Genomic DNA, 13778 nt, shown 5'->3' with positions numbered 1-13778 from the left:
CGGAGTTGTGCTATCCCCAGCTAAATCTGATAAACTAACATTTTAATTAAATGTAAAATTAATTTTACACATAAAATTATAAGATTGTAGTACTGTAATTTCATATAAATGACATATACGACAGTGATATAATTAACCATCTGCAGGCATGTTCACGAAGCTATCTTAGGACCAAGGTGCGTCCTAAGTACATCGTAGGATACGTCTTAGTCTTAAGTCTGTTTCTCGAAGCTCTCCTAAATTTAGGAACCGCCATAATTTTGTCCTAACTTTAGGACATCACCTTTCTTGTCCTAAGACCATCCTAAAGCTATAAAATCACGATTTTTGGGATATTGGGATGTTGTGAAGACTTTTCTTAAGACCGGTAGAATAAAGCAATATTTTCCACAGTTCCAGCATTTTCGACAAACATCAAACTCCTAATCCGGGAGGAGGGGGGCATAGTCATTTATTCTATCATTTATGTTCATTTTAACAAAATGATGTGGAGGGGGACCCCGAACTCTCACCACTTCCCCGTTCCTACATGCCTGCCTTGGAGCTGACAAATTAAGAAAAAAAATTTCGCAAATAATATATCTGTTTGACGAATGAAAATGATTCAATTGCTTTTTTTTTATCTTCACTGTACACTAAATGAGTTACATTCATTGTTTTGATTATTTGATCATAATAATTTTTGATAACAATTATTTAAATGTCCTTTGCTAAAAAGTAAATTTACATCGGGTTATATAGGCCATGCGTGATCATTCCTAATTTTTATCAATTTATTCTGAAAAAATAGTCTTTAAAAAATTTGTAATGTTGAATGAACTGTATTTATATATTTTAAAGATATATTACAACTTATTTCTTATTTAACATGTTCGTGTATTCAACATATTGCAGATTAAAGGGAAATTGGTTGTGTTTGTACATGTGTTTCCTCATGTAACGTTTCAAATTCTACGAAAATCGCGTGTTTATGTATTACATGTACTTGAATGACAAGATTCTCAAATGTTAATTATCAAATGACAATACACACGTGTTGTTTACATAATTATTTGCTTGTAAGCCAATTCTGTCCTGATACATATTTTCTTTTTAAAAAAAGAACAGTAATTTGAATTTTTGGGGGCTTGTGATATTTTTTATTTGAATATTTTTTTTTTGGGGGGGGGGGGTCATTTAAAAAAATAAATAAATTGTTATTGGTCACAGATATATATTTAGGTAAATGTAAAATTCTTAAAATGTATACATTAAAACTACTGGTTTTAGGCCTATTGTGTTAACTACCGAGACGTACAATTTTCTCTGGCAAAATGTTTCATGATTCATCCCTTCACAAGTCTCTCAAATTCGATCTGAATGAATATATGTAAAAAATAAGAATGGTTGTAGAAGGTTAGGATAACCTAACTTAAGATGTTCCTAAGTAACCGTCGAGCTACATCTTAAGACGTGTCCTAAGTTGATCTTAGGATGTTCCTAACTTATTTCCTAAGTCATATCTTAGGAACCACTTAGGTTATATCTTAGGAAAGTTTCGTGAACATGCCTGCTGTTTTATTACTTTTCTTCCGAATGCTTAGTTTCCCCACTATGCTATAAATTATTATCTCTACATGGTAGAGTATGCATATAAGATTAGAAAATGACAAAAAGAATTTTCAAAAATTAGTTTTTATTAAGAAAACAGAAGATTTGATCCGTAATTACTAGCAGCATTTAGAATAACACAGAAAGTGTCAGATTTAGCAGCTTTTTCTTTCTCTTTTTCATGCATATATCTTATTTATGCATAATTATGAAACAAAATGTAAACTTGAAGTGCGCAAAACTGGGGAAGAGGGCAGGAGGTAGTTATGGGATAGTGTTTAAAAGATATTTTAATTTTCCATATTATTATTCAAAATTCTTCATTTCATGTAAGATAATATTAGTTTTCTTGCTTAAAAAAATAAAACGATATATTCTTAACAAAATTAAAAAAAAAACTTGAAAGTTATAAACATGTATGCACACAACTACAAATTCCAGTCCGTTCCAGCATTCTTCTATTGTATGGTTTCATGATCGTAACAGCTATGAATTATGAAAACCTTAACCCACAAGTACAAAATAAAATCATTATTTACACTATCTACAACACAAATGCTAAATATATCATTTTCTAACGAAGATAATAACCTACTTTAACACAAATCAAATTACAACAAAATATGACTTGACTTATTAGATAAAACATTTTGCACAAAAGAAAGTTAAATTTAAGAAAAAATAACTATATTACAACATAATGAAGCGACAAACAATGTATATTTTCACAACAACAAAAAACCAACAAAGTGCAACATATAGCAAAATATACATGTATAAAAAAGTGTAATTATGTACAATGTCGTCTAAAATACAAAATCTCCCACAGTTATTATTATACTCGTCCAGCAAGGTGGTTGTAGGGTGTCGCAATTGATTCCACTGATTCTCTACACTATAGACTTTGACTTTTATGGCACTGAATGGCAGAACATGTTTGTCATATAATTTTAATTAAAGTATCAGAATACTGGCCAGCGGTTATCCCAGATCCGAATATGGCAGTGACGTTAATTTGTATTTATGATTTGGATTTTTATTATAAAGATCAGATGTTTATCTTTTAATCTGCATTTTTTTTCTGCCTTTTTAACGCCCATAAGCAGGCAAAATATCATATTTTTTAAATTTTAATCAATAAGTATTGATCTGATTAATTAATATCTTCTCAATGATCGGGAGAACCCTTTGGTAGTTGGTATCATTCCCGTTTGAAAATTAAGAGTTAGACCTAGATTATTCTCGTTAGTCACATTCCATCCACCTCAAGGAAGGGCCCAGTAAGATAATCATGATGGGTGAGAGCGTGAACAATCGCTTCTTGTAGGAACGCATACTGCATCTGTTGGGAAAAAGTATTTAATTGATTAAACCAAAACAAACATAGTAAAGAGCAAAAAAAGATATTGGAAACTAAAAACGACTCTCTTACGTCTGTCTGAATCGAAAACGCCCTCTGCTGACGCAGTTTTGATACACAATTGATGACGTCAATACTATCTTTTGTCATCACTTCCTTCAGCAGGTAGTCTAGAGCAATAAATGTCCCGGTGCGACCAATTCCGGCACTAGAACAAAAATACAATTATACCATTTTATTATCTTTTTCTTTTTCATAAGTCATACATGTATATATTTCTTTTTTAAAAAATTTTCGGATGGCGTTTTCATATAATAGGTCACCTGCAGTGGACAACGATCGGTCCTTCTTCCGGCGCGATGTCTTTGATGACAATATTCCGGAACTCCAACAGCGTGTCCATATCTTCCGGAACTCGACAGTCCGGCCAGGCTGTAAAGTGATACTGGGTCACCCGTTTTTTCTCGTCTCCCTGAAAGGCAGATACATTTTGAATCACTTATCTACATGTACATACGTGATGCCTACAATATTTAACCCACTGTTCATTAGTGCAGTAATAACAACACACAGGGTTGGTTAGTCTGATTGGAGACAATTAAAACGATGTCAACACACTTGCAGACATTCAAAAGAAGCGCATTCAAGATTCACCTTTTTAGTTCAAAAGCGGAATAAAGATGGTCACTTTACCTTCTCCACCACGAGTCTTCTGACAGTGTACTGTTCAAACACGTCCTGCATTTCTGATCTGACCAGGAAAGGTCCAAAGCGCATGTCTTCGTTTTCTGGCCAGTACTGGAGACACTTCATCTACCAAATGTGGTCGAAAAAATATCGGTTAATATATTGACTTGAATCAGAAATACATGTACCACTTCTTGAATCAAAGTTTTACTATAGTGAAATATATTCAATTTCCTTTTTAAAATAATTTTATTTTTAGATAAACTCGATGTAGAAACTAGATATAGCAGAGATTTAGCTAAATTTGAAACGTAATAACAACTAATTTTCTTTCTTTTTTCAAAATGCGAGAAAGTGTCGATAACCAATGGCCTTTTTTAACCAACTATCTGATAATATCTAAAACTTTGCATAATTTCCATGTGTACTGTCTCAAAATTTGTTCGTCAATTTATTCATATCAACTGTTTTCTATGGGGGAAAATGGTTTAATTGCACTGAGTGTCCTTAGCTAAAACGTAAACGTTAAAGTATTAATAAAATTCTACAAAGCGAAACGAACCCGATCCCCTTCAAACAGATTGGTTAGCATGACAATACGTGTACATCTATTCTGCCAGATCAGTCGCCAAAAGTCCAGGAGAGTTTCGTTCGTGAATGGACCTAATCATGAGAAAATCTCCATAAATATTCAAATTACATAATGATCAGAATTTTTCCACAGCATCAGACATTTTGTATCAGTTTTGCTAATGTGTTTATTTAGATTCATCAAACATAATATACTGATAGTGATCTTAAAATTATAAAAAAAAATGTAAACGATGAATAATTGCCAATGTATCTATTAACATATCTTTTTACATACATTGTTCATCTTTTTCTGACATTATGATTGGGTATTTTATCATAAGAGATGTACTTTAAAAAGATAATAAGTACAAACGAAAGATACTTCTTACATGTTTTTGTTTTTGTTAAGTAAACGGGGTATTTATTTACAACAAGCATCTTATGATGATTCTATAATATCATCAGTATATTTTAAACGTATAAGCACAATATCAGTAGTTGTTATTTGGTGCCATGCGAAATAGAGTTGTTTGTTGTTACGGTCTATATTATTTGATATTTAATCAAACGTTTATATGACTATAGTTTGACTTTGTTAGAGGTTAAAAGGGGTATAAGTTACGATACCTTGTGCAGCAATGTACTCTTTGTCAAAATTGAAGCCCTTTAAAATGTTAAAACAATCGAAACTGAGAATAAGGTTTGCATTAGCATTACATTAGCAATGTACTCTTTGTCAAAATTGAAGCCCTTAAAAATGTGAAAACAATCGAAACTTAGAATAATGTTTGCATTTATTTTCTATTTTTTTAAATCTCAGATATTAAAATCGTTTTAATGGCGCTGAAGTGCGTTACTTTTGCTATTATCATGGGGTCTTTTTCTGTTTTCATTCCTTTGTTGCTACTCTCTTTTGTTTCACTCTGTATATGCACGTGCTCTTTGAACTATTCAAGAGTTTCCTTGTTTACTTATTTTCCACTAACTCTAATTAATAGCAGTCATTATGTTTGTACACAGGTTTTATAATGAGCCTTTTATTTCCTGTTTTCTATGAGAGTGTACGAGGAACTTATTCGGTACGTAGTACTCACGTGCACAAAACAGGCGTTGACGTAGTCAGTCCCTCCGGTGTTATCATCGGTATCCAAGACAACACGGCAATAGTCGTCTGCCAAATAGGAAAGGTTCAATTAGGCCAGGGAATAATTTTTGGAAAATCAAGGAAATTTTAGAACTGACAGATGTGAAAATGTTAACACATTGTAACTGATATCCGCACAAGAATGTATTGAGACATAAGCACTATGTTAAATTTTTTTAAAGTTTAATCGTCAAATGCCTAGTACGTGCTTAATTTAAAGTAAATAAGTATTTTGTTGTTGTAACTTAAACAAACCAATACTTTTTAACATTGCACTTTCAGTTAAGCGCGTATCTGGATTTTTTTTTAATAAATAACCGTTATACTCGCACAAATGATAGATGACCAGCTCTTCCCAATATTAAAATAGAGTTTGAGTTATCACAATTAAATTTCATTAATAGCAACATTTATTTAAGGAATGAATTCAATATGTATTTGTTTTATACGATATAAAATGGTTTGGGGATTAACGCTTTATAAACCGCAAAGCGGTTTATAAAAAAGCGTAAACTGTTTCAAACCATTTTATATCGTATAAAACTAATAAATATTGAATTCATTGCTTATAATTTAATTTTTTTTACTCTCTATTTTAGATAAAAACGGTCATTTGACCTTTAAAATGACGTAAAATTGTACAAAATTCAAACGTAACGTCAGGCGTATTGATACGTTTTTGACGTTAGTCTTACTATGACGTAGGCAACATTCTTTATACGATATAAAATAATTTCTAGCCAATCAGAAATCGCGTTACAACCAGAATTAAATAATTCAACGTTGAAATTAAGATATATTTTTTTTTTACTTTTAAGCTTTGGAACAGTCCACATCATATTCAAACAAATCCAAATTATCATCAAACCATAACCAAAAAAATGTCTGGAAACCTAGTTAGGACAAATAAAGACTATAGTTTCCTCTGATTCTACTGGTATGAGACTAATTACCGTCTCCTATCTCCATTTTGAATTATCAAGTGCCGTCGCCAGAGCCTTTAAAATTACTCACTTATGTAAACGTCATATCCTACACTTACAAGGGTACACCTTTTTGTATCGATTTCTTGATTTGTTTTCTTTTTTCAATGCAGCAAAGTGAAGTTCCAACAATCCATTTGGAATTTCCTATCAAATTAACAATTGAAAGTGAAAACGAGCATCATTATCTTGAAAATATAAAAAGTCAATGTTAGCAGTTATCGAAAAAAAAAATATCCATTGTAAGTGTAAAAAAAAAATGACTGATCAGCATTTAATACCTTGAACTCCTCTCGGAATCCATCTTTCTCACGTTTATTGTCCACCTCCCTGATAAACTGGTCGAGGGATACACGGTACGACTTAAGATTACTGTATTCAACAACTACTTCCGGTGTTTCATCCTGCGGAGTCACGTTGTTGTGGTCGATTTCTTCGAGCACTATGGTGACGCGCTCATCAATAAGAGGATGCTGTGTGTCGGAAGAAGACAGAGCTGGATTTATGTATCGTACAGCCGCTGCTCTCTTCTTGTGGCATTTTATGCATCTAAAAATTTCCGAATTTATTAAAACATCTTAAATCATACAAGCGTTTAAGTTTCAAATGCATTTGGGTTTTTTTTAACTTTTTTATTACTTTCATTTGATTTTTCAAAACACGGTTAGATGATCGAGAAAAAATATTTTAAAAAAAACTGCCTAAATACTGGGCATTAAACTGTACCAATTTATGGCGTTAAAACTAAACGAGTATCTTATGTATATACAATAAAATATGTTCGAATCAGAGAAAACGAGGTCAAGGTTAGAGGTCACTATCGGTTAAAGGTCATTTCCATCGACAAAGTGTTTCACAATATTTTTCAATTAAAATATTGATTGGTTTGTCAACAAGTTACCAAATAAGAAGTTTTTAAATACCAATATACCAAAGTTACTTTATTATTTTAAGTCCTTCTGATATAATAGAATAATCAGTAACAACAATAAAACATTTTGTTATTTCATCTGTTTAAATACACTTGTAATCAGTATAAATTTTCTACAATATTAGTCTGATTTTCTACTAAACAAAATGATAAAACACTTAATTCTGGTAAACATTATTATTTGATCAATAGTACGTATCATTACCTAATCAAAGGGATTTTGTTGTTTTATTACAAATTAAATATTTGCGTCTATTTTTAACTGCCGGTCAATAGACTGCAATCTATTAGACCGCCGGTCAGTAGACTGTGATCTATTGGACCGACAACGTATATCAAAACGCGTGTATGTTATATTGTTACATCCTCTCTCATGGAATGTATATTCCTTTACATCGACGCTGTTTTGGGAGTTGATTTTAATCAACTCTCCTATGCAGTTACTCTGACAAACCGAAAGTGAAACAGTGTTTGGACCAAAGCACAAATCATCGCCGCTAACAAGAATTAGTTCTTGAGAATAATTGATAAATTCGAAATAATTTATGCTAAAGCATTGTTTTTCAAGGAAACATATTTATAAATACCTTGAAAATAGTCAGATTTTAAATGGTACGAACAATTTAGATATTTTTTGTAGTTGTATGTATTTTTACGCCAGAGTTCAATATAGTCTCGTTCAACTCGACGCTCGGCTGTCTCTCTTGCTTGTCGGGGATTAACGGCGATAGCCGAGCGTTTGGTGGAACGAGATGAGAGTTCAATATTGCTTGGATCCATAAATTTTCCAGAAATATTTCTATCACTGATACATAGTTTGATTGAATTTATTTTTTTTTTAAATATTACTTAACATGAATCATATATGGGGTTTTATCAACATTCTTGTGTCGAAAAAGTCCGAAAATTCATATGATAAAAATGCGCGTAATTCAAATACAGATTAAAAACTACCTGTACTTGTCATGCAAAATAACATATCATTGATTTTAAAATAAATAAACATCGATAAAATCAACTCCCGTCAGTTCTTCGGTACTTTGATTAGTACTTGGTGAAACCAAATTCAATGTTATCAAAATGGAGTATCAAAAAATCAACAGTTTTAAAGCCTCATATAAGGTAAAAGACTATTTAAAATCTAATGGGTTGAAGACACCTCCTTCTTTGTGTAAACTAATATTAAATTGAAATGTTGTAATGCATGCAACAAGTTTGGTGCATGTAAAACATGAAATTTTTGTTAGTATATTGCATAATGGCACGACAACCATCTGCAATATGCAAACTGTAAACCCGGAAAACTAAAAAAGGAATTAGGTAATAAAACAATTATTAAATCTTGAACAGTCAATAGACCAGAATTTTTTCCCTTGGTGCAGGGAACAGCTCAGTATGATCTAGTGCCCGAGGCCAACGGCCGAGGGCAATAGATCATATACTGAGCTGTTCCCTGCACCAAGGGAAAAAATTCTGGTCTATTGACTGCTCAAGCATTAAATAATTGTATATCATTAGACTGGCCTTCTGGTGAACAGTATCATCAGAATCGACAATATATTACAGTAATCATTAGACTGGCCTTCTGGTGAACAGTATCATCAGAATCGACAATTACAGTAATCATGAGGCTGGCCTTCTGATGAACTGTATGATCAGAATCGACAATTACAGTAATCATTAGGCTGGCCTTCTGGTGAACTGTATGATCAGAATCGACAATTACAGTAATCATTAGGCTGGCCTTCTGGTGAACTGTATGATCAGAATCGACAATTACAGTAATCATTAGACTGGCCTTCTGGTGAACAGTATGATCAGAATCGACAATTACAGTAATTATTAGACTTATCTTCTGATGAACAGTATGATCAGAATCGACAATTACAGTAATCATTAGACTTACCTTCTGATGAACAGTATGATCAGAATCGACAATTACAGTAATCATTAGACTTACCTTCTGATGAACAGTATGATCAGAATCGACAATTACAGTAATCATTAGACTTACCTTCTGATGAACAGTATGATCAGAATCGACAATTACAGTAATCATTAGACTTACCTTCTGATGAACAGTATGATCAGAATCGACAATTACAGTAATCATTAGACTTACCTTCTGATGAACAGTATGATCAGAATCAACAGAAGGATTATGACGGCAAACAGTGCAGCCAGGAGCATAGCTAGGTAAATAGAATCCTCTTTGAAATTTGTATAGGAAACCAAGTAATAGAAAAACATTTAACTGTCACATATTTTCGTACATAATCGATCAATTTAATATATGATTTATGTAAAAACTAATAATTTATAATTTAAAAAAAATATAAACACAGTTTTGAAGCTGCTTAAAATTTCTTCACTAGAACACAGTGTGTTTATCGGGTTATACATCGACACAAGTTGATCCCGTGTACACAGTTTTAATGAATGACAGATTCAGAGTAAAGAGTCTCTTTGTCATTACTTACGATTGTCTCCGTCTTCGTCTGTCGGCGTAGCAGTCGTGTTCCCCATTTACTCCGTAAAGAAAAATCACACAGCTCCTAATGCAACGAAACAGGAAGATTTGGAATTTTTCTGATCTAAATGTTGGGAATGGGAAGTGAGCGATAGAATGTTACATTTATTTCCTGTTTATAAATTAGAGAAAATAGTGTAGCATAATATTGTGGCATAATATTTTTGTTTAATATCTGCAATCGACAAATCATATCTTGCTTCAACCAGCCTATGATTATACTAAAAAACATTATGATAATTGCTTTGGATTGTCAAAAAGAAACAACTAAAATGATAGAAATTAAATTAAATGCTTTGTAACTATACTGTATTTATTTGAACAAGAGGTCCTCGTGTGTTTGTTAATCCAACATTGAAAACACGTTACGTGTAATAATACACCATACAGGACACATAAAGATTCTTATATAGATTCTACAGATTCTTAATCATGTTTGTTGTATTCTAACATCTCCACAAAGAAATACCATTCAAGAACCTCAAGCGATATCATGAGATAGTCCCTGAACCCGCTTTTTCCACCTATTAATGAAAATTTGTTTGATTTTGCTTTATTTCCAATTTCATCTCGTTAATTGAATTTTATTGTTGATGCAGATTTGTACTTCTTGTTTTGTTTCTTAAAAAAAAAAACCTATAGCAGTGTTGTGATTACATTTATATTCTTCTTCAGCAGTCTTATGATCTGTTTTGTTTTAATTCACAGTTCATTTACAACTGTTTGATGTCTCTTGTATATGCTGTTTTAGATTGGAAAGTGGAATTGAATATTCTACAATTGAATCTTAAGTTTTATCACGAGATATATATAAAACTAGAGCCGAGCTCGTTGCAAGCATCGACGAGGTCTTCCGTTACAGCTTCAGGTCAAGAAAAGATTGTCAATCAGTCTTAATAAAACCATCCCCTTCTCCTTACACTTGTAAGGGTCTGACATGAATTCATAGGAGGTCATTTTCACACTTCCTTAACTTCTGACCAATCAGGGCTTTAGAAAATAAATTTGAACTCTTGAAAATTAGTTTATGCCTATTTTCTATGTATTAAAAAATATAACCCCCAGACTACAGAGTATTTAAGAGTTCAACCTCTCGTAAAACAGATAAAGGCATGTCTGTGATAAGTTGGGGATATATTTAGAGAAGAAAAGTATTGTCTGCGACTTTAAACACTATTACGCACAGGGAGCTATTCCCTGTTAGCAAAATGAAAGCAGGTATGCATGTCTTCATGGGAAGCTTTTAACTCTCATATTGCGCAATATCCAAACAATACTATATTACAATTAGATTGATAAGATAATGAAGAACAACTTTTCCAGCGACATCAATATCGTAGCATGTATCGTTTTTTAGTTATACAGCAAAGACTTTCCGGGCGCCTAGGTCCCTTCTTTAAGGGGCCAGCCCCTTTTTGCTGGTCTCACATGAAAGCCCTTTAATTTATGCACAACTTTTGTTATATATGCATTTAGAAAATATTTCAAACTAAAAAATACGAAGCAAAAACATAGTGAAAATTAGCAATTTTTAAAAATAGATTTCGATTATATAAATAAATTCAAGCGGTACAATTGGAAAAATCTAAAATACAAAAATCAGAGGACAACATTCAAAGTGTCAATTTTAAAGAGTTCTAACTTTGGATTATTTGCTACAGTCCATTTCAGAGCCTTTGTCCGGAAACGAATGCCCCCAAAAAAATTTAAAAAGGGGAATAACTCAAACCCAGAAGTTACGATTTTTCTGTCTGCTAACTTTCTAGAAATAGTAACTTAAAGAATAAAAACTACCGGATTTTAAGGTACACGCATTTTATTAATATACATGCTCCACTGAAGTCAAAGTGTTCAAAAAGGGGCTACAGTGTGTAAATGGTACAGTCCCTGAAACGTTCTACTTTCCCATTTTTGCGTTCGCTCACCATTTGCTCAGCGTGTGCTCACTTTGCGTTCACCATTCGTTCACCGTGCGTTCACAGTTCACAGAATGATTTGCGCTCTCCGCTCCGCTCCGTTCGCAGTCATCGTTCACAAAGCGGTCATCATGGTCTCACAGTGCGTTCAGTATGACTTCAGCAATCGTTCAGCGTTCGCTAACCGTTAATGTTTAATTCATCTCCATTGTTATTTGGACCTCCAAAGTGGAAAGATCATCTTAAAACCATGAAACAAACAGTCATGAGAATGTTTTCTTAATAACAACAGGAAATTCATCAAATACAGTGTTAATGTCGTTTTGTTAAAAATAGCATCACGATTTTTGGCAGTAAGTAAAAAAATTCATTATGAATTTATTTGTTAAATTCTTTTATAAAATCTCGTCACCTTTTCAATCTTTCTGACAAGATCAAACTTTTCTGTGATATTAATAAAAAAAAAAATAAACGGAAATAAGCAGTTTAAATGATCAATAATAATTGGCAAAAAATATAGTGTAGCGGATAGTGGATGAAATATTTCATTTGTGGAGACAAGCACCAAATTTTGCATCAAGGTTGATTAAAAAAATATCGTTGGCCATTCAAGTTTTGGTCATTTTCAAGATGGCCGCCTCTTATATCAAAATGGCGTATTTTTTAATAATGTTTTCATGATATTTTAAATATTTCCGGGTAATATTTTTATTTTCTATGAAATTATGAAGAAGAATTCGTTGTATGATATAATTTGAGGTTCATGTCATATATGAACACTCTGCGCATGCGTTTAAAAACATGCTGCAGTTCATTTTTGAATGTACATGATCTAATCGTCTGAGCAGTAGCAGCTGCAAAGAGCAGTGCAAAATAATTCGGACTTGAAACATTTGCAATCCCCAGAACAACTAAAACATCAACATTTCAGTAGTTCTTAACATGAAGCCGCCATTGGTGGTAAGGATGTCCAGTGTGAAATCCGAAAACCGCAATCTTTATCCCAACCCCATCTGGAAGGGGATGGTGGGGTTTGTCACTTGCATAGTGACTGACCCAATGAATGTTTAGCTTGCAATACAGATCTTAATATGCTCTACAAGAGCAGCTCTTGAGGGATCGAGGGATGCCATTGTATGAACGCTGCTTATGAGCAAATAGGTCAAGACGCGTGTTATTTACTCTATTGGCAGTGCTGGACCGAACGTACATGATGTGTACAAATGGATTCTATGTTCTATCACACTGTCACAAGGAGAACCTAAGAATTCGAATACCTCTGTAACGCTCTCAAACACATTTCAGCCTGCCATGCTGTCATTTTACCTGCCCCAACAAATGCGGACTCCGTATCCCAATCCATGAATACACGAAAAAATGACAGTGCTTTGATCTTGGACATGAACCTCAAATAATATCATACAAAATATTCTTCTTCATAATTTCACGGAAAATAAAAATATTACCCAGAAATATTTAAAATATCATGAAAACTTTATAACAAAAAGACGCCATTTTGAAACAAGAGGCGGCCATCTTGAAAATGACCAAAACTTGAATGGCCAACGATATTTTTTTATCAAGTAATGTTCAAGGAACCTTGATGCAAAATTTGGTGCTTGTCTCCACAAGTGAAATATCTTGCTGAAATATTTACCTAAGTTGCTACACTAGTAATTCTGAAAGTACATGTACCATATTCTTCATTTGTTTTCATTTTAAAACAACATGCATAATTATGGCCGATCACCAAACAATTAGTCGGATATTTTAATATCAGATTGAAACAGTGGGCAAATATAAAAGATTTATTTTTAAAACCACATAATTAATAGAAAGTCTATAACTTGTAACAAAAAAATATAAATGTATAGCATGACATAATCAAATATCATTAATCAAAAATCCACCTCGTATGAATTAAGATCAATTCTATGTAATTATCAGCTGCTACGGGCTACCGTTGCCATGGTAACGGAGACCAAAACAGAAAAATGGCAAATTTTAGCAATTTTAAAGCAATAAAGAATATGATTGTATATATATAAGACAAAAATAGTTCCC

The 13778-nt window shown here is 32.7% G+C and overlaps 1 protein-coding gene across 1 annotated transcript; it reads right to left on the bottom strand.

The window, feature by feature from the left end:
- Positions 1–1658: 1658 nt before the first annotated feature.
- LOC105341828 (receptor-type tyrosine-protein phosphatase epsilon) lies at positions 1659–9872 on the bottom strand. Its single transcript, XM_066066518.1, has 11 exons — positions 9749–9872; positions 9391–9460; positions 6619–6886; positions 6397–6484; positions 5305–5381; positions 4838–4874; positions 4200–4300; positions 3644–3763; positions 3274–3422; positions 3023–3158; positions 1659–2932 (listed from the first exon to the last, which is right to left on the bottom strand). The coding sequence occupies exons 1-11, from the start codon at positions 9792–9794 to the stop codon at positions 2840–2842; spliced, it is 1185 nt and encodes a 394-aa protein (XP_065922590.1). The 5' UTR covers positions 9795–9872; the 3' UTR covers positions 1659–2839.
- Between the last annotated feature and the right edge of the window lie 3906 nt (positions 9873–13778).

Source organism: Magallana gigas, chromosome 7 (genome assembly GCF_963853765.1).
Source record: "Magallana gigas chromosome 7, xbMagGiga1.1, whole genome shotgun sequence".
Taxonomy (NCBI): domain Eukaryota; kingdom Metazoa; phylum Mollusca; class Bivalvia; order Ostreida; family Ostreidae; genus Magallana; species Magallana gigas.
This window is presented reverse-complemented; position numbering and strand designations above follow the sequence as displayed.

Coding starts and splice junctions, on each gene's coding strand:
- LOC105341828 (XM_066066518.1), bottom strand. CDS start 9,794: ATGGGGAACACGACTGCTACGCCGACAGACGAAGACGGAGACAATC. Junction 6,485..6,618: donor GATTCCGAGAGGAGTTCAAG/GTATTAAATGCT, acceptor TTAATTTGATAG/GAAATTCCAAATGGATTGTT. Junction 3,764..4,199: donor ATCTGTTTGAAGGGGATCGG/GTTCGTTTCGCT, acceptor CACATTTGGTAG/ATGAAGTGTCTCCAGTACTG.